This window comes from Anabrus simplex, chromosome 1 (assembly GCF_040414725.1).
Source record: "Anabrus simplex isolate iqAnaSimp1 chromosome 1, ASM4041472v1, whole genome shotgun sequence".
In the NCBI taxonomy this organism is placed as follows: Eukaryota; Metazoa; Arthropoda; class Insecta; order Orthoptera; family Tettigoniidae; genus Anabrus; species Anabrus simplex.
Window position 1 is genome coordinate 1,687,043,724 of NC_090265.1, and position 22,259 is coordinate 1,687,065,982.

Consider the following 22,259-nt stretch of genomic DNA (forward strand, 5'->3'; position numbering starts at 1 on the left):
GATTAATAATTTATGTGGCATAATTGACAAACACATTGCTTAGTTAGCATATCAACAGAATATCAGACTCTTATGGCCATTACAGCCCAAGCTGTGCCACGCTGAACACTGTCAGTTCAACTGTGGACACCCGATACCAACAAGTGATGATTCACTGTTGTTGTTCCCTGGTCCAAGCATCCTGGGTTCTACGAAGATATGTGGTGAAACTGAAACTATGCTGAGATCGTCTAACCTTCAAATTATTCTGAATAATCTGCCTTCATATTGGTGTGACAGTATTCAGTAGTTTCTTTTTGGCGATTACCATGTCCCTAAAGAACAGCAACATTTAAAAAACTTACATAAAATCATTTAAGAATTTGGTGATGCTGTAAACTGATCAATTGTATTCTATAACATCTGTCAAACATCAGTGAACAGTACAACTAAGTCCCATATTCTCCAACATGTAGAAGCTCCAAAATACAAATATGCCCTGTGTGAAGAAAAGTGGGAAGCTAAAAGGCAAGAATTGCCTAGTGCCCAACCTTTGGTCTGTTATAGATAAACCACAGTAAAAGTATTATGCAGCACAAGATAGAGAAAATTAGGATTGATATATCTATATGAATTATAAAATGTACAGGCATTTCAGGGACAATGAATGGAAGTGTATAACAATCTGAAGTTAACATATCATTCAACTTAAAATCATGCAGCTTGAATTTGTTTAAATATATGAAGGTATACATACACACATTCTCTTGATAATAATAAAAACGTTATGCATATTACGATTTCACACGGCACACATCATGGTAACTCAAACATGTTTACAGCATGTACTTTAGGCCAATGTCTGAAACACATAGAGACATCAAAACCAGATCACTTTCTATATTTGTCCAATAGCAGGACATAGCTATATATAGAGGTGAGTAACAGGAATGTGTCTGTCCCCTCTGCTTTTTATATCTACTCTGAGACTGTGTTGAGAGAAGCTGTCAAGGATGCTAACCTAGGGATCTGGAAGATCTGCTTTGCTGATGATACCGTTGTTAGCTAGTAACCTTGCAGATCTTCACAGTATTATTAGTATAAATTGTAAGGATCAGTGCAGCATTTGTTCTGTTCATGAATATTGGCAAGACCAAGCTGATTTTCTTTTCGAAAACACCTATGCATGCCTCCCTGCACATCAACAACACAATTGTTAAGGTGGTAACAGTTACTGTTTTAAGAGGAAATACAACTAGGCAACCATACTCTATATAACATTAATTGCAAATGTCATCCTTCAAATACCTTGGGACTGCAGTGAGTAAGCATTGTGATCCAAAGTATGAAATCTTATCCAGGCTTGGGCAAGCCAAAAACGTTTTCAACAGTATGAGGGCCCTATTCACATCAAAGATCTCAACCTTCAGCTCAGAGTTTGGATGTTGCGATGCTATATTTCCCTGCCCTTCTGGATAGTTCTGAAGGCTGGATGCTCAACCCTTTGCTGGAGAGGCAGACTGAAGCTTTCTAAATGTACTTGTACAGAAGAATGCTTTGAATATCCTGGGTAGAAAGGAAGACCAATAAGGAAGTCCTCAACTTGTTAAATAAGAGAAAAGAGCTTCTAAAAACTATCAAGGAATGAAAGCTCAGGTACATTGGGCAGTTCATGAGAGGTGAACGATATGAACTTCTCCAACTCTTCATCGTGGGGAAAACTGCAGGAAAATGATCTATGGGGAGACAAAGAAGCTCCTGGTTTAAAGACCTGTGCCAATGGTGTGGATGAACTTCCATTGAAATCTTTCAAGCCACCGCTTCACGAGTTGAATCGCCAACCTTCGTAGAGAGCATTTCCCCCCCCCCAATGGAGGTGAGCTGCACATACCATTTCAATCACATACCAGCTCTCCTGCCATTCTTAAATTTGTTGCAGTACTGGGAATCCAACCCGGACCCCCAAGTATGGCAGCTAATAACACTAACCGTTATGCTATGGAAGCATACAGCCATCAGGTGTAGGATTGAGGTAAATATGGCAAGAAAACACATTCAAATTGAGAGATCGCTGCAAGAAAGATGGCGACATGTTGATGTAATTGACCATATTGGAATGAGTCAGGACAATGTCTGCAGGGTTAGGAAAAAGTTCAGGGAGACACGAGTCTTGATTAACATGGGGCACGAGGCCAATGCAAACAACCTACAGGAAGTATCTTTATTTGTTGCTACCAGCACGTCGAAAATCTACTATCATCTTATTCTGGAAGGTCACTGGAGTGAAAATGTCAGATCAGATAGTGAACAATCAGCTGCATGACTGAGGACTGACATCAAAGAGGTCTGAGACTAAATTTTGTCCATAACCACACCATACAGCAGCTCATGTGAGGTAGGTAACAACTCAACTCATGGCATTGGGAAAATTGAAATAATAATGTTATTGTTTTTACATCCCACTAACTACTTTTATGGAGGTTTTTACAGACGGCCAGGTGCCGGAATGTTGTCCCACAGGAGTAAATCTACCACGAGTCTGAAGTATTTCAGCACCTTCAAATACCACCGGACTGAACAAGGATCGAAGCTGCCAAGTTGGGGTCAGAAGGCCAGCACTTCAACCATCTGAGACACTCAGCCCAGCAGGAAAATTGGAAGAATACCCTCTTTGCTGATGAGGTTGCCATAAGTTTGCACCCATCACTAGCATCAGATGATCCAGTAAGTGCTGTAATTAGACTCCATCCTGGAGCGCTATCAGCAGCAACGAGATTCTGCCATATTTTGACGTGGGATTATGTTTGGTTAATGCATGCCCCTAATTGCTATCCAGGGAAACATGACTGGTCTTGTATACAAAGAAAAAATCCTCCAACCTGTGGCTGCATGATTTGCTGCCACCGTGGGTGAGGTCTTTACACTAGTGGACGTTAAAGCTCATACCCATCATGCCAGAGTGGTCAGTCGGTTCCTTAAGATGCATGGCATATAAAGAATGGTGTGGCCGGCATATTCTGTGGACATAAACTGTGTTGAATATGCATGGCATGAACTGAAGAGAGCAAATGCCCATCGTCGTAATCCTCCTGCTGACATTCACCAACTGACTGAAGCTGCTATCCAGGAGTGGGATGATCTTTGGTGCTGAGTATGCATCATCGTGTTCAAGCATGTTACATGGCCCGAGGTGGCTAAACATGGTACTGATCAGCCACGCAATGAATGATAATTTTGTGTTCAAAATCCCACATTACCACTGTGCCCTTGTTGCATTTCTGTTGCTCTTACATAACTGACTGCATCTTGTTTACTTTGTAAAAACCCTTTGTAATTTCTAACGTACATACATACATAGCAAAATAAAAGGTGCAATAAACAAGAACATGCAAAACCATCTTGAGCAATGCAGAAAATCTGTGTATTACTTACTGACAATCCTCCCAATCAGCGAGAGTTTCATCCGAAATTTCTTCCGTATCATTAGGTTCTTCTCTAACATCCTGCCAAAATAATACAAAAAAGCATTTATCTGAATTATATAGGAGCACAAAAGTTCTCTTGAGAACATTTCATTGATTATTTTCAAAAAGGCTAATAACTAATAAATTGCAATAAAACCCTCCTAGCTGAAAATATGACTGTTTCTGTAAAAGTTGTGTTAATCTATTGTTTCAAGTTTTTCCCAATGATAACAGTGGGTAAAATGTTTGACAACAATGGATGTGCGGGGAAGTTTTGCAATTGCTGCCCACTACTCGATAAAATTAGTTCCTTTCATCTTTTGTCTTCAGCTTCTCTTGGTAGACTACTGTTCTCTGTAGTATTTATTCAATTTATTGATTTATTTATTTACCCTTGATATACAAATATCATGTATCTGCTATGCTTATTGGTAATATGTCTGTTGAATATAATTTAATATTTTTCCATTGACACACATTACTTGCTTTACTGTCTTATATAAAATATACAGGGAGTATAATTTAAGACTTTGCACTTCTGCCCAAAGGCCATGGAAATCCCCAAGCGAGCATCAAATGGCTTGTATCAAGCTTGGTGTTGATAAAAAGTCTTGACATCTAACACAACGGTTCATAGTAACTATTGTACTTTAAAGATGTGTTGTGAGGTTATTATCATGATGGTTAAGTACACTACAGTGCAGAGAATATTTCTGGTCGAGTGTTACTTGCACAAGAAGAAGGAACCAGTTAAAGAGCCTCCGAAATTTCCAAAGATAGTTTCCTGGTTCTACAGTACCATCAAAACATTACAAGTAACAACTCGTTCACAAGCAGCATAGTATTGGTTCTGTACAAGAGAATAGCTCTCTCAAAGGAGAGGTTAGAAGATATACAAGAAAGACTGCAAGTCAGCCCACATAAGTTGCTTCAGAGAACAGCTCAGGAAACTGGTATTTCACATTCGTCAACATGTAATGCAACAAAATTAATACATTTACAATCTTACCAGACCCATTCAGTCCATAACAGACAGCCTACAGACTTCATTGCAAGAATAAGATTCTGCATTTGGCTAATGAATAGTGTTCATGATAGTATTGTGGATTCAAACTTTCTTTTTATGAGTGATGAAGCATGTTCTCATTTGAGTGGATATGTCAATTCACAGAAAAATAGGATGTGGGATACAGAGAACCAGCACATTTTACAGCCAAGACCTCTGCACTATGTGAAGGTGGGTGTATGGTGCGCTATTTTTGCCTGATGAATTATTGGTCCAATATTTTTCAGGACACAATTACTTCCCACCAATATACAGCATTCACAACATTCTCAAATCATTTTTTCGTTGAACTGACTGAAGAAGAAAGAAGGTATGGATGGTTATTTCTCTATGCTACTGTTGCAGGAAGTATTCTACAATTATCAGATCATCAGTAAAGGCTCATTCACCCCCTCATTTGCCTGATTTAAGCACCTATGACTTATCTATGGAAAAATATCAAAGGAAAAGTTACAGGAATAATCCTTGAACTGTAGAATTAAAAATCGAAATTAGGAACACTGTGCATTCCATCAGTGTCCATGAATTGCAAAGTGTGTTTCAAAATTTCATTACAAGATGTAAAGCTTGCATCACAGCTCAAGGAGATCACTTTCTAAATCTTCTGTATATACTGGTGAGTTCAGTTTCATTTACTAGTTTATTTGTCTGCTTTATTTATTTATTTATCCTAAGTATGTATATCTGGCAAGTTCAGTTTTGTTTCCTTAGGCATAATCCTGCAGCTTCTTGGAAATGATTAAGTCCACTCACTGTTGCAGGCACTCAGCCTGCTGTGACCACTTCCCTATGCTCCTATGCCTTGGTAATCCGCTAAGAAGTCTTAAATTATACTCCCTGTATAACAAAATAAACTAGAGATATTTTAGCTCAGCAGAATGACACCAAATTAACATGCATTATATTTGTTACAAACTAACAAACTTCCAATGTACTAACTGACAACTAACCTATCAATTCACACAATATTATCATCAGTCATCTACATTATATAAAGAAATAAAGTAAAATACTCTTATTGCATTCTCTGAGGTGAACACTTCCAACTCAGGAGGTTACAGCTGCAGGAACGAGGAAACAATGGATAAGGCGTACTGAAAGAGAGATGGCAACATATGGAAATAGCTGATACAGACCTAACTGTCCATATGAATCACAACTTTGAATCAGTTACAAAGGTATTCCAAATGGCTGTCAAAATTGTGGCAAGGCCATTCACTTGTTTTGCTATAGGATATAAATATCTGATGAGGGCACATTAAATTAGTCATGTATGGGACACATATTGTTTGAAAGGACCTAATTTTAACATAAAAACTATTGAAGTACTTTTTATACTCATGCTTTGCCTGTATACTCCCCACAGCTTATATTTCCTGTTCTTGTCCCAATAATATTGGTATACTAACAAAAATAATATATAGCTTACTGCACTCTCCAGATATCTCTTAAATACTGAGTTACATGAAATTCTGTCAAGGCGTTTGTCCGTGATGTACATATAAACAAACAAGCAAACAAAATGTGAAATTAATCTATGTTCCATTTCTGTATAACTAATGTGAAAAAATGAAGTATGGGGCAAAAATATGAAGTTTACAGTTAAATTTGGAATGTATTTATTTGTTAGAATTTAATTCCTTCGCTAGGTAAAAGTACTAAGTTTGCAGTATTGTCTGAGGCATGATGTTAGCACAGCTTCCTCTCCTCGCACATTAGAGGTCAGAACAACACGCACACCAAACATTTACTTGCACAAAGCGAGACAAGACCTGTCACTTACTGGTACCTAAACAGCCAATACTCTGGTGTATTTTGCGTTGAAGGAGCTTGACTATATGAGGCAAGGCAGCAAAAGGAGTAGGCAGAAGAGAGGCCTCACCCGTCTGAAGATCCATCCCTTCTTATAGAAACATCTTAAAAATGTGAATTAGATTCAAAGCATGAAGAAACAATCCATCTCTGGTGGTATGAGTGCAACACTGAAAAAAGTCTGTGTTTCTACTGACAGTGTTTATTTACAATCCTCATGGCTATGTTATCTTAACCCTTTCCCACAGATATTCTTTGACTCACTATCTATCGAAACCAGGAGTAATAATTTGCTTGTAGGAACAGTTGTGGGGTACCTTCACTAAATAATTTATTTTCTAAAAACTGCTTAAGTTATCTCCCTGAAATTTTTCAAGAGTAATACATGTGCTAAACTAAATCTCAAATGATACAAAGACCTTACCTAATTACACACAGGAACTCCCAGATCAGTATTAACATCAAGAAGCATCCAACACAGCACAAGATGATGTCACATTGCTTGCGCTTTAAGGCAGACTGAATCAATTGCTCTACCTGGTGGGGCTCTTCTTTTTTTTTGTTCATACAGAGAACACAGGACTTAACCTCCCATCAATCTTTATAAGAGTGTGATTAATTGCTGGTAAAGGGCATGACAAGGGAAGAGACTGTTTCCTGCTCCGCCGTTTCAGTGGAGAAAAATTACCAATCATTTCCTGTACAAGAAGCTTCCTAAATTCCAGCTGTGTATGTCCATGCTTTGTCCTAGATGGAGAGTTAGTTACATCAAATATTTATGATGCAGACGTTGTTTACAAAACCAAATACATACTTCCACCACTTCTTACAAGGCCTAGCAACTGTGTAGTAGCTCCTCTTCTGGTCTGCTCGATCAACCCCTCCCATGTACTTTGTATATTTCTGTCCAGACAGAGGACACTGCACTTGTACCCTTTCCTCAGATTTTCCCACTTTCCTCTGTACCTCAAACTGTAAAACGGGGTCAGTACTTGTTGACAACATGGTAATGTCTTGCTTGTCTTTCAAAACAGTTGCAAACATATTCTCACACTGCAAACTTCTACTTACACCTTGCTTTAGTTTCAGTTTCTTGGTATATTTGAATTCAACTGGCCAGTCTTTTCTGTTGATATTTACAGCACCACATCCATAAGTGCCTAGGATATAGAGTTCATTCATGAGTCTAACAGATGTGAAAAAGGTGATTCTTATGCAGATAGTTTTTCATTAGATATAGCACAACTTTTTCCCCAAGTAAAAAGTCCTTGTAGCGATTTTCCATCTTTCACTAGTAAATAGTAGCCTCCAAGACATAGCCCTCAGGTGTTGCTAAAACCCACACTTTGAGACCCCATTTAGTGGGCTTTTTAGGAAGATACTGCTTCAGAAAATGTCTCCCTTTGAAGCCAATCATAGCTTCATCAACGGAAAGTTCACATCCTAAACTCACACTTTTCTCTAAATCTAAATATCCTGTCTGGAATTAGCCTTATTTTCTGAAGACAATCATACTCTGAATTACCCAATTTATTTTCATCTTTAGGGTCCGCCAGATGAAGATATTTACAGAGCAAGTCATACTGCCTCTCAGACATAAAATTACTAACTAAATTACACTGAACGAGGTTGGAAGAAAAATAATATCTTTTTTCAGACAGCTGGTATATTCCCATATAAATTAGAATACCTATAAAAACTTTCATTTCTTCAGGTGTAGTGATTTCCCAATCTTTCTCTATTATTGAACCACTTTCTCTCTTACAGATCGCATGTAAGTTTGTAGTCTCAGCTAATTTTGAGAAAAAATCTCCACCAATCATGTCCTCAAAATATTGAAATTCAGTGCCACCAGTTGGAAGATTATGCACAGGTCCATAGTCTGAAACAAAATTAGCTAGGGGATTGAAACTAAATTTGCTTGTCCAAGTAGGCCTAATAGCTTGAGCAGGGACAGTACCTGAAAGAGCATCTCCGGTCCCATCCATTGCATTTTGAGATTCTTCAGGTTCATCGTACACACCAACTGCTTCCACATCACTTTCACTATCCTCACGACAAATTCTGAACTCACTCTCACTGCATTCGTCAACAAACTGATACAATTCTTCATCAATATTATCTTCATTAAACTCGCTATATGCAGCCATGTTACTACGATGTGTTTACATTATATCAGCTGTCTCTTTCTTCCAAGACAACCTATACAAAAAGGCAGTACTTTAGCAAGCTGTGCTGGTCATTTGGCCCCGATTGTAGAAAAAGTAAGAGAGGCAAGGCTCCAAAGGTATGGCCATGTCATGCGGCAAAGTAGCCCTTCAGTTTGACTCTGAAAGTTGTCGTCCATGTGGAAGACCAATGAAACGATGGATCGACTCCATCACGGAAGACATGGTTGGCTGCAGACCTCAGCCCAGAAGATGCACAGGATCGAGTAAGGGGAGAAGGCATAGCAAGACAGCGGACCGCGTGCCGCAGGACATACGCTAGTAAAGAAGTCTTGTTTGTATCATTTAGCATTATTACCACTGACGAGCAACAGTAATAAACAAGAAACTGTGTGGTTTTGTTATGTAATATATTATTATTGAATATCCAGTATTTCCAAATGAAAGATTAAGAGTTCAATTTGTTAAAGATGTGCTGAATGAATGTTAAGAATTGCTTATAACAACAATGCTTCTTGAAAATGGTTCAGAAAATACAAGATCACAACTGTTCAGGTGACACACAAATGTAAGTCTTTTCATCCCAAACAAGGGGCAGGAGAAAAGTAGATGATCCACTGTCTGAGGAGAACCATAAAAGCATAAATATCCAACTGTAATTTGGATTTTAAATCACTCAAAGATTTAAATTTCTATGTCCCAATATAAATTCTGTTAGGACAAAGTAAGGCACTATTACTTTACTCTGAAGTTGATCTTTAACTTCGGAGAAGAATATTTCTCTTGTAACAAAGGGGGAAGGCAACAACCTTCTCTAACGCCCCTTCCAATTCTGCTTTCTTCCGTAAGAAAAGCATTAACATTTTAATTTTGGTACCAGTTTGCTAGGTTCTGCTATCATGAGTGCCACCATCTGCCTGTCCTCAGTTTCTCTGTATTAACAGCTGCGACTGTCCCATACTTATCTGTCGAGTACTTGATACCATTCATGAAAACTGAACATGTACATTAAAACTGCAGTGTTCCTTTTACATAGCAGCAGGTAAAGTAAAACTGTTTCTTTTATGGACACTGCGTCATGATATCAGAGGAAGTGAGCATCAAACTACCCTGGTAGTATCTAAGGGAACACTTTTACTAGGAGGATGAACTGTTCATTCTGTTTTCAAAATACCATTTGTCCTGAAAGCTTACTCTATCTACAACTTAAAGTCAAACACACATGAAGCAAAAGCCCTCCCAAATAGAAAATGAATAGTATGAAGGTTTACTGATGCAAGTGCATGAATTTTTAGTAGCAGATGGACATCTCAAGGATCTCATTAAATTTGCTGAAACATTCGTTGGTAAAGTAATCCTACAGGGTGGGTATTTCCATCAAATTGGGTTCGGAAGGCCAATGCTTCTACCGTCTGACCCACTTAATCAGACCCACAACAATGTTATTATTATTATTATTACTATTATTATTATTTCTCAATTAGGGTCTTCTAGGGACCACGTGCCAATTTCCCTGCTTCATCCTTTGTTGTTCCTTCTTCCAATACTTCATCTTCTCACTATGTCCCCTTTTCGCCTCCTTGGAACATTTTGAGCCCCTTTTCTTTTCGTTCCAACCTTAGAATCCTTCCATTATTAATATTTTCTAAAATTCTTCTTGCTTCTTATTATTCTATATTGATCCTTTCCTAATCTTTATTAACTTCATGAATCCAAGCTGTTTTTGACTTCTTGTTCCAAAGATATTTGAAGATCTGTTTATACTTTAAGTTGTAAAGATTTAGGCCTAATATGTTTAAATTATATGTAAAAATTTATTGTAAATTAGTACTCATTTATATACATGAAGTGGTTACATGTAAGAAAGGGCCAGGAGCCCTAACTCCACCACAATAGTCATTTTAATAATAATAATCTGTTGTTATCCTTTCTGTATAAATGTCCAAAAAATGTCAATTGTCAATGTCTGTATTGTTTCTGTTTATGGTTTCTAGGTTCTGTTATATTTCATCATTATTTCTTCGTTTCCAGAGCTCTGTAGTTCTTAGTGGACTATTTTTCATTATAATTTTTCTTTCAACACTTCTAATTTATTCAGCTTGTAATTCAGTACTAGACATTCACTTGCATATAGGCATTCCAGTTTGACTTATTACTATTATTATTCATCAAATCATATCTGCAATAATAAGAAGCTCGCATCAGCTGTTTGAAGTGGCACAAACTATGGAATAATTTCCATTTACCTAAATTCTCTCAGAGCATGCACACTCTGAATTCTGAAATGCAATTTTCAATATGGCTGTAACTTCGGGGGAGAATATTTCTCTTGTAACAGATCCTTTCAAGCTAGAAGTCCAGCTATTGTTCCATTGATGTATAATATATTTCTTGGTTTGTGCTTAACATAGCACACTGGAGGTTCAATATATGTAATTTCGATGTTTGATGTGGCGGCTAATTTTGCTAAAGAATCCGCTCTTTCATTTACATCAAATCCTGTACAACCACGAATCTAAGACATACAGATGTAAGGACATTCTTCAGCTTCTGTTCTTGTACCGACAGCAATCAGATTCATATTGTACTTGTTAATAGAACTCAACACTGCTTGCAAATCACTGAGTATCTTCACATTCTTGTTATTAGTTTTACACCACAGCACTGCATTCATTATAGCCCACAGTTCTGCCTAAAAAAACTGAGCAGCTATTTGAAAGCCTATACTGGGCTGAAAAAATTTCAACATTTAATTTGCAATCCATATTCTTACTTTCTGTTGTAAATATAGATTGTGTACAAGTCTTCTCTACTTCCAATCTACTCCTTTCCCTGAAGATGTCCATCGGCTTGCTCAATTGTACCCTATCAAAAGCTTTCTCCATGTCAATAAAGACAACATAAATATATCTTCCCGCTATGGATCTTAGCAGGCTAACGCCATCTCTTGTTCCTTTTAATTTCCTAAATCCAAACTATTCCTCTCCAATACATCTATCTCATTTCTCATCCAGCCTTCTATTCAGCACTCTCAACAATACTTTAGCTGCATGAGAGATTAAACAGATAGATTTTTTTAAACATACAATTTGTTTGACATCACACTGACACACATAGGTCTTATGGCGATGAAAATGAAAAAACAGCCGTAAGCTCTTCATATTTTTTGGAATTCCTATTTTTCTCAATGGGCATCATTAATATTGCTAGAAAGTCAGTTTCTTTTTTGGACATGATAAAATTCATCCAATATGTAAAAAACATAATTAAAAAAAGAAAACATTCTAGAACCTGTTCTGGCAAAGGTTTGCTTCTTTACTGAAACCCTTAAATGCTTCTATATGCTAAGTAAAATATTAATAACGGTAAATTTTGGAATCTGAAATGAAACATATATTAAATAAGTGATATAATCTACTCTCTGATAGTAATGAGAAATTATAATATTTACAGTATAGTTGACTTTTCTTTTACTTGGGTGCTAGAACCCCTTTTTTCAGAGTGCTGTTTTTTCCACATTTCAATTAATATAATTTCTTAACAATGCTGGGATAGTACAAACTACTGTTTGGCCATCACTCGTCTCAAGTACCGGTATGAGATTTTTACACACTTGCTTCATCCTGCTTTGTCTTGGTCTGCACCTACATATTTTATCAATCATTAGCCTTTCACAGCCAGTTGTGGATACTGTGGTTTGTGTCACCTTTATGAAAAAACTATACCTAACTGCAGTCTTAGTTGATGGCAGATTCATTTCTAACTTGACCTTGTTTGATCTTCATGATACTTGACCAAGAGAACAAAGTCTCTGCAACCAATATAAGATGTTGAACAGTCTATTTTATAACATTCTTGCTTAAGCCTATCTTGATTTATTCACACATTAAGCAAAAATATGACCCTCATTCTGAGAAAGGGTGTGTGTGTGTGTGTGTGTGTGTCTCTCTCTCTCTCTCTCTCTCTCTCTCTCTCTCTCTCTCTCTCTCTCTCTCTCTCTCACAAACTTAAACTGCAGTTTCCTGCAAACTCATATTTTTCACTTTTACGTACACAGAGTATGTTAACTATTACATTGAAAGATTTTAAATTTTGCACATTTATTTATGACTATACTGTGAGGAAAGCAATGGCAAACTACCTCCATCCTAATCTTGCCTAGTATATGCCTCATTTTGGTGCTACCATTGGTTTTTGTGCTTTTCCTATAACTGCATAGCCTTTGGTGATGATATTTGAGGATCAATCCAGCCTCTGGGCTGATGACCTAATCAAACCACCCCCCTCGCTCTTGTGACACTGCTACTCTATAGAGTTGAACATAGCTAAGCTATTTTGAAAATATTATACAACTGATGTGTAATACCATTACACGCAGGAACATATTTAAGGAAGTCTTACAATTGGTTTGCACTGAATTTAATGTTAGAAACACTTCTTTATACAGCTCACATCACTTTACCAAAACATAGCGCCCATTACTTGCTTCCACTGTTTTTTTTTTTCTTTTGTCCAGCATGTGGCACTGCCAGCAAATGGCTGACAGTATTGACAGCAAAGCCTGATGCAACATACTCCCACCTTGAGTAGCAGAATGCTACTCAACAATACCAACAAATACAAACCTGCTGCTTACAAATCAAGTCTGTCAGGAACTCTCACTGCTCGACCACTTCGAGTAACAATTGGATCACCACTGTTGTGATCCTTTGGTACACCTGAAGAATCACCGTTTCTAGAGAGTACAATAGGGTCATCTCGGAAGGTGATCTTAGTTTTCAGCCTAATTATTCCTTCATGGTCTTGAAACACTCTGAGTGTTCGCAGTCTGTCGTCCCTTAACCCAGAAAAGGAGTCCTCTTGAATAAACCGAACAACTCTTCTTTCTGCAGTGGCATACTCTTCCACAGTTAATTCACTTCTCTGACGCAGATCTGTAGGTAAGCGGCTATTACGTATAAACCTTAGCAACCACCCCAACATGCAGACAATTCTTATAAAATTAGAGAAGTATTTGAAATACCAGTCTTTTTGGTTCTCTGAAACCAAACAGTTAATATTCACAACAGCTGGGGATCTAACCTTTTCCATGCTGATCTCATCTTCTTTGGGATCATCATTGCGAGCAAACCACTTTCCTGGTGATTCCTTCAACCATGCAGGTCCCTCCCACCATGTAGAAGCTACTAATTGTTTAGCTTTGCAGCCCCTGGAAGGTAAATCTGCAGGGTTAAGTTCCCCTGGGACAGACTTCCAAGATTCAGAGTAAGTGATTTTCCTTATTTCATCAACTTGATTTCTGACAAAGACTGTCCATTTGTCTCCCCTGGTAATCCATGCAATTACTGTAGTAGAATCGCTCCAGAAAAAAAGTCTTCACATTTTTCCATTCCAATCCGTCCAGAACTGACTTCGCAAGCCTTGCTCCTATAGTTGTAGCCATAAGCTCCAAACGAGGCATAGAAATCTTCTTTATAGGAGAGACTCGTGTCTTGGCCGCCAACAGATGAAGCTGGACGTTGTCGCTTGTCTCTACCCTGAGGAAAACTACTGCAGCATATGCCTTTTGACTGGCATCACAAAAGGTGTGTTGATGATGATGCTTGTTGTTTAAAGGGGCCTAACATCAAGGTCATCGGCCCAAAAGGTGTGTAAAGTGCATTAATCTATATTCACAGGTTCCTGTACCCATCGGGGGATGCCTATTTCTTCTAAATGAGAGAGTTCTTCAGACCATGACAGAAATTCTTTCTTGATAGTATCGTCAACTTCTGTATCCCAAACAAATTCCATCTTCCACATTTTCTGCAGGAGCAATTTAGGACACAACATAACAGGGCAACTAAAACCTATAGGGTCAAACACTTTGTGAGAGATGGACAGGATTGTTCTCTTGGTAATGGTGTCAAAAAGAAAATCTCTAATCCAACTCATGTTAACTTTGAGTTCATCACTTTCTTGATTCCACAACAAACCCAGTACTGCAGAATAAGAGTTATCATGAGCACTCTGACACTTGTCACTTGTCCATTCCCAACCCCTAAGCTCGAATTTTGCCTTTACCATGACTTTGACCGATTCTGACATAAATGCATTGAGCTCAGCTTCAGTGTCCACACTAGAAACAACATTATCAACATAAAAACTGTGCAGTAACTTTTCTTTAAGAGAATGATTTGAATCCTCTTCCCTCAATAAGTGATATTCGATTACAGATCCTAAGAGGAAAGGACTACACTTTACACCAAAAACCACTCTTGCATGCCGGAATTCCGTAACCTCCAGTTTTTCATAACAGTTCCACCATAAAAAACAGAGGAAGTTCCTGTCTTCAGGGTGAATACCAATCTGTAAAAATGTTCTTTTAATATCAGCAACCACTCCTATCTTCTTTTCTCTAAATCTTAACAGCACATTTGGGATGAGTTCAATCAGATTTGGACCAGTTTCAAGACATTGACTTAAAGATGGAGAACTGCCTAGTTTTGCTGAAGCATCGAAAACAGGTCTGATTCTGGTAGTTGCACTGTTTTCCTTTACAACTGGTCTATGCGGTAAGTAGTGACAACAATGAACATGTTCAGATTCAGGCACTTCTTCTATAATTCCCTCAGCCAACCAATCTTCGAACACTTCATTGTAATCTCGAAAAAAGTCTTCAGATAATTTCTTCCTCATCGAATCCAGTCTTCTTTCAGCAAGATTCAGGTTTGATGGCAAGTCCAAGGTAGCCAAACTTGGTATCGACCTTCTTCTGTGCGATAAACGCTTTGGAGGAAATGATCTTTCACTGCAATTTCACGTTCCTTCTTCGTAACTTTCCCGACAGGGTCCGAAATGCCTATTACATCCAACCTCAACAAATCAGTAATACTTGCCTCTTTAATAAACATGGAAGTTACAAGCAAGCCTTCATTTTCTTCACTTCTCTTGGTATTAGGAATCTTTCCCATCAAAGTCCAGCCTAACAATGTCTCTACTGCAACTAAACCACACGACAGCACTTCTCTTCTTCCTGTTAAAAGTTTGCTAGCCACGTCCGCCCCAATAAGTATTTCTATAGGCCCCAAACTTTCCTCATTATCTGTGATATCTATCTTCAATTTCTTTAGCTCGTTCATTCATTCCCCTTCCGTAACATGTGAAATGTCTCCACAGATCACTTCTTGGTCTAAAGCCTCAAAATTACACCGAAATTCATCGTTCAGGTCCCTTACACGCACCCTGTAAACTTCATGCTCATTCTGTTGCGTTGTTACACCACCAAAAAGAGAATGTGAGATGATCTCCTTTCGTAGTAAAGTGTAACCCATCTTTAAAGCCGTCTTTAGCAAAATGTATGACTTCTGGGAGCCTGTATCCATTAAAGCACGAACACATTCAGTCTTTTCATCAGATCTTACATTTACACGAAGAGTTTGTAACAACACCTTGGGCGAAGCGGAAACATTTGCCAATGTGATTTCCTGAGTTGCATTTTCTTCACTGTTGCTAACTGCTTTGGGGACATGTTTTTCTAACAACTGTCTGCACATTAAAACAACATGCTTCCCACCACAAATTATACATTTTATGTTTTTTGCCTTGCAATTCTTTACCATATGCCCTGACTTCAGACACATATAACAACACCCCTTACCCTTAACAGTTTCTGTTTACTTTCCATTGACATTTTTCTAGCGGAAAAGCAATCTGCACTGGTATGATGACCCTCACAAAACACACATTTGTCATCCTTACGCTGATTTGATGTTAATAACCACATAGCTGTAGGAATGTTGTCATCTGAATCCTTCCCCTGGTGCTTCAGTTTTTCTTTTGCCCCTTCACACTTTAAGTCAATCCCAGATGTAGCAAGGTTTATTCTCTGTTCACCCTCCACCTCCGACTTCAGGAATTTCATTAACCCCTCCAGACGGTCTTTTGCATTTGTAGCGGAGGTGAATAGAATACTGAGTTGCCAAGTTCTTAATAAGTCTTCAGGGAGGCACGATTCAACAAGAGGACATAACATAGAGGCACATTTGTCCGTTGTGACACCAAGCAATTCTAGTGACCTCAACTGTGTTTCCAACTGATCATAAAGTTGAGACAATGCAATTCTGGATTTGGATTGCGAGGCCTTGTGTAAAACTAACCTCAACAGTTCACGTACATAAACCTCCACAAGAAGATCTTCTTGGCCAAAACGAGATTTTAGGCTTTCAATTGCTTTGCTGTAATTTATTCATGTTGGGTGGGGGGAGCTCTCAACCACCTGCCTAGCACGTGATCCTTTTACTGTTGCCTGTATTAAATATTGAAATTTATCCTCCACAGCTATTTCGGGATCTCCATCTATTTTTGAGAACTTACTCCAGAATGGTAACCACTCCTTTAAATCCCCTCCAAAAGTGCGGAATTCTAACTTCGGCAACTTGAATTTATTGGTTTGTTGGTTGCTAGATCTACTAGCAACACTACCTGCTTCATATACAGTTTGTTGAACCTGTATTCCCGAAATACGCAATTTAAGGTCCAGATACTTTTTCTGATACTCATCAGCCCCTTCCATTTCCTTGTCAATATCAGCCTCGTCATCGTCTAATAACAAATCGAGCACTTTCGAATCTAGTTTGTTCAATATCGCTATCTTACTTTCTAACAAGGTAGATAATGATTGAAGTTCCGTAATATTAACATTTTCCTCTTCAGTCAAATCACTAACCTGTTTAGCAATTTTCGTAAACGAAGTCCTTGTCGCTCTCCTATGCTTCAGTAATTTATCGAGGCTTCCGCGCTCCATGCTCCTCGTGGGTTCGATGATTCTTCCTCTTCAAGTCGTAAATATCCTGTCACGGTCGCCACTAAATGATGTGTAATACCATTACACGCAGGAACACATTTAAGGAAGTCTTACAATTGGTTTGCACTGAATTTAATGTTAGAAACACTTCTTTATACAGCTCACATCACTTTACCAAAACATAGCGCCCATTACTCGCTTCCACTGTTTTTTTTTTCTTTTGTCCAGCATGTGGCACTGCCAGCAAATGGCTGACAGTATTGACAGCAAAGCCTGATGCAACAACAACATTAAAGATGCTGTAATTCAATTTTAATTAAAGTGTATAGTAAATATTTATCAAATATATAAAAAATGTTTTGAAAAGACATGGCAGGCAGTGTTAGGTAGAGTTGTGAGTGTTATTTACATGAAGAGTCTATAATGTATTAGAATTATAAATAATAAACAAATCAAAATGTTCACACTGTTTATGCTTTCATTTAAATTTGCATAATTTTTAGCAATTGTCAAAATTCTATTGAATGATGCAAGGAGTATGATATGTATGACCTTCATTTGAATTTCTTATTAATGTGAATGTTTGTCAATACAGATCATGATGAAGTTTATATCATGCGAGTCTTATATACAGTCAAACATTAGTCTGTTGTACATCTTCTTACCTGATTGCTCTCCACAGCTTCTATCTTGATAGGTTCAGTCTTTACTATGATTTCCTCAAGAGGAAAAGAAGAATTACATCCATCCACTGCCAGTGCTTCACCTTGCTTTATTACATCAGGTTTAATCAACTGTAGCAAACAGAAGAAAAGAGGAAGTTTTGACATGGAATAAAAAACAAAGAATGGTTTCCTGAGAGAAGATTTAGCAGTATTTATGTCCACCCCCCCACCCCACCCTTCAATAGTTTTCTGAACACAAGTTTCTCATAAGAGAAGGAGCCTTACTCACCTCATCCTGTGTTTCTTCTTTTAGCCCAATTGCTTCATCCTTGATGGTTATTTCCTCCATCAGATATACCTGAGAGAAAATGTAACAAATTAGGGCTTCATACACAAAGTAAACAGACAGAGTGGAAAGTTTAATAGGTTTCTCTTAATGGAGAAGAAACAGTGCAATACAGTCCGGCTCCATGGCTAAATGGTTAGCGTGCTGACCTTTGGTCACAGAGCTCCCGGGTTCAATTCCCAGCAGGGTTGGGAATTTTAACCATCATTGATTAATTTCTCTGGCACGGGGGCTGGGTATATGTGTCGTCTTCATCATCATTTCATCCTCATCTTGACGCGCAGGTTGCCTAAGGGCATCAAATCAAAAGACCTGCACCTGGCGAGCCGAACATGTCCTCGGACACCCCCGGCACTAAAAGCCAAACGCCATTTTATTTCAGTGCTATAACGTGCTCCGAATTTTTCTACTGTTTTATGGATTCTACGTTTACTACGCTGCATATGCCGCTACTAACCTGCCTGTGCTCTCTTCGCCCGTCCAGTTTCAACTGCTCGTGCTGCTTACCCTCCCTCCTTCCTTCCCCTACCGCTTCGCTGCGCATTGGGTACTGTATGCTCTCGTCCTTTCTGGACGCTTCTACCTCAATATAAATTGGCCTGCTCTGGGCTTGAGCAGGGAGTTGGGATGACCACGACGATCTGTGTGGAGGGAGGACTTGGTTTTATTTTGCTACCAGCTGGACTGTGTGCAATGTTTCTTTTAAAATGTGCTTTTGTATACCATTGAAAAGCTACGACTGCTGGACGGGTGAGCGAAAACTTTAATTTATTTCATTTTCATGTTGTTCTTTGAACTTTCTTGTAATGCTGCACTTCCTTAATTTTCAAATTGCCGTTACTGGCCACCAATGACAGTTCATGTTGATAATAAGCTAACTGCAGCTATTGATAGCGGTACCTTACTTTGGAATTACATTACCATCTTACTCCGAAGTTGGACTTTGTGATACGTCAAGTGATTGCTGCGATATGAACCATTGAAATTCAACTGTTTTCCCGAGCAAACGCATGAATAGAATCAATTGAACTATCACCTAGCTTCTGTTTGCTATTTTGGAATTTCATCGATACTGACTGATCCTATTTTTCCAAAACCCTGTTGGCAGCCATTGGTACTCTTTTCTTTCACGTCCCTCCCCTTTCCCCACCTTCCTACTCCGCATCCCTTCCACGCTTTTTTTCTTCTACTTGTATTATTGTACAGTGGCCCATGTGTCTTTCAAATTTTAATGTCTTTTTTGTGTTCATACGTAAATTTCTGTTTTCCTTGTGTAGGACACTCCTCATGTAAAAGAGGTTGTATTATTATTGAAGGTTTTGACTCTAGCTGTTCTCTTTGAAAAACAAATTAGAAAATTAATATGGTCGTCCCATTTGTTTTTTCCTCTTTTGGAAGTCAGAACTAACTGACCTTTGGATGATTGTTGTTTTTCTTTGGCTTGTAAAAATGTTTCTTCTGGGTGTTTTTTGTTAATATATTGTTATTATGAAAAAACTATTTCTTCTTTGCCCTTTTTATTTGTCGTACGCCTTTCCTTGCCTTCAAAATTTGGTACCTACCTCGGTTCCTCTGAATATATGGACTCAGTGAAAATGCTTCCATTATGCGCTCTGCTGAAAACCTTTCACCTCGAAAATTGAAAACTACCTGTGAAACTCGTGCACTGACGGACTTATATATATATATTTTTTTTTTTTGGAGTGTTGTTACATCCCTTTTGCTACGCCATCAGGTGCGTTGATTAGTACTACGTCAGTTGGATTAGTATCCTGGTTTATGCCTTGTGTTTTTCTTGGTGCATTGTCTTACCGTTCCCATTCTGGTGCATGGCGAGATCATATTCTGAGCGTACATACTTTACCTAATAATACGACACAAACCTACCCATACCACCAACCGTCCGTCAACGTCACACGTCTCACTCACTCAAACACCTCACAAATGGTTGCAGACCTTTTTCTCTCATTACTCCATTTCTTTTAGTAAATTTTCCATTATGGCATGCTTCTCTGATAATTTCCCTTTGGGTGACGACAATTCTTCTCCCCCTCCTACTTATCATAATCTTTCTTTACCTAACCCTCCCGTCAATGACTTGATTTCTTTTTCTATTTCTACTCCTCCGAGTTCCTTCTCTTATCCTTCGACTCCTTCATCCACCAACCCGTTTCCTGATCACAAATCTTTCCCATTTTTTCACCATCACAACATGGCTCCCGATCTAGGCCCCCATTCTTCTCCATCCACTCCCCAACTTAGTGCTGTTGACAGTTCCTTGAATGTTCATATTATCAAACAATCTTTACTTCAGGTTCCGCAGTTAATAGCGACTGATCCTCGTAACCTTACTATGTGGCTTTTCTCTGTTCGTAAATTTCTCAATCTCAATTTAGCCTCTTTTCCTCAAATGCTTGGTTTGTTATCCGCTAAGACCACGGGTTTTTTTTCTAAATTTTGGTTGGATAACATGTCTCATTTTTCCACCTGGTATGAGTTACGTAATGCTATTCATAATTATTTTTTGCCTTATGAGATACGTTTTAAACTCGGTACCGAGTTCATTCGTCGTCACCAACTGCCGACTGAATCCGCACATGATTATTTAGATTCTATCACTACTTATAGTGATGTACTAAATATTGCCCATAATGTTGCTGAATTAATTTCGATTGTTCAGTTTTATGCTACTCCCTCCTTTCGACAACTTTTTAACGCACTGAACCCTCCAACTTCTATGCTTCAATTATATAATCTAGCTCAATCTCATGCTTTGTCTGCGTTAAGCGATACTTCTTATTATTCTTCCGTTCCACCACCGCCTATTCCGTCTTCCTTTTCCTCCACATCATCTTCTGCTCTGCCTCCTTCTAATGTTCGTTCCCCCATTGTCTGTTTTCGCTGTAAAGGACCGGGTCATATTTCTAAGTTTTGCACCACTCTGCCTGTGGGAAACGCCTTTCCCCCTCGCCGCTAGGCAGTCGGCGTATTCATGGGGAAAATCTGCCTTCCCACACTCTTCAGACACCTCGTCCTACCTCTGTGATTTCACCCATTCCCTTCACCTCTTCTTCCTTTTCGCCTTGTTCTACCTCTTTCCTACCTCCGACCTCTCATGTTCTCGTCACCGTTAATAACCTACCCTCTCTTGCCTTGTTAGATTCTGGTGCTGCTGTTTCTCTTATTAGTTTGTCATTTTTTCAATCTTTGCAATCTTTATGTCCCCAGCTCTCCTATTCTCCCTCTACTGTACGTTGTCTTTCTGCCTGCAATCAACCTTTAGAAATCGTTGGTGCTATTTCTTTGAATATTAAGATGCAAGATTTTTCTTGGCCTTTTACCTTTTTGGTTGTTCAGACCTTATCATCACCTATTATTTTAGGTTTTGATTTTTTTTTTCCCATACTGGACTTATATTGGATTCGGTCAACTCTACGGTCTCCTTTCATTTTTCCTCTAAGTCTATTCCATTGGTTCATAGTTTTGACTTCCCTCTTTCTCATCCCTCTACATGTTTACCTATAAATTCTGTTCATTCTGACCGCGTTCAGTCCTTACTTGAAGAGTTTTCCAATGTCATTACCCCCACTTTGGGCACCGTAAAAAAATTTTCTGCTCACATTGATCTTACTGATCCTACCCCGGTTCGTTCTTCTCCTTATTTTTTGAGTCCCCCTCGCATGAAAATTTTGAATGCCTTAGTTGACCAAATGCTTCAAACTGAGACTATTATTCCATTATCTTCTAATTATGCCTCTCCCGCTTTCATCGTCGATAAACCCGATGGATCCTCTCGTTTCATAGTGGACTATAGAAAATTAAATTCTCGCATCCTCTATGATGCCTATCCTATGCCAAAATTGCAATCTGCTTTTCAACATTTTTCAAATGCTCAGTTTTTTACCATCTTTGATTAAAATTCGGCTTATAATCAAATTCCTTTAGATGACGTTAGTTCTCGCTATACGGCTTTT

General features: G+C 38.5%; 1 protein-coding gene across 2 annotated transcripts in view; it reads right to left on the minus strand.

The window, feature by feature from the left end:
* The window catches only part of LOC136881909 (gastrula zinc finger protein XlCGF57.1), a 52,580-nt gene that overhangs the window by 13,999 nt on the left and 16,322 nt on the right, over nt 1–22,259 (minus strand). For both annotated transcript variants that reach the window (XM_067154364.2, XM_067154355.2), the window contains exons 2-4: nt 18,229–18,297; nt 17,940–18,068; nt 3,412–3,482 (exon numbers count right to left, since the gene is read on the minus strand). In XM_067154364.2, coding sequence (XP_067010465.2) covers nt 3,412–3,482; nt 17,940–18,068; nt 18,229–18,288 — 260 coding nt within the window. In that variant the 5' untranslated portion in view covers nt 18,289–18,297. The remainder of the gene's footprint in view (nt 1–3,411; nt 3,483–17,939; nt 18,069–18,228; nt 18,298–22,259) is intronic.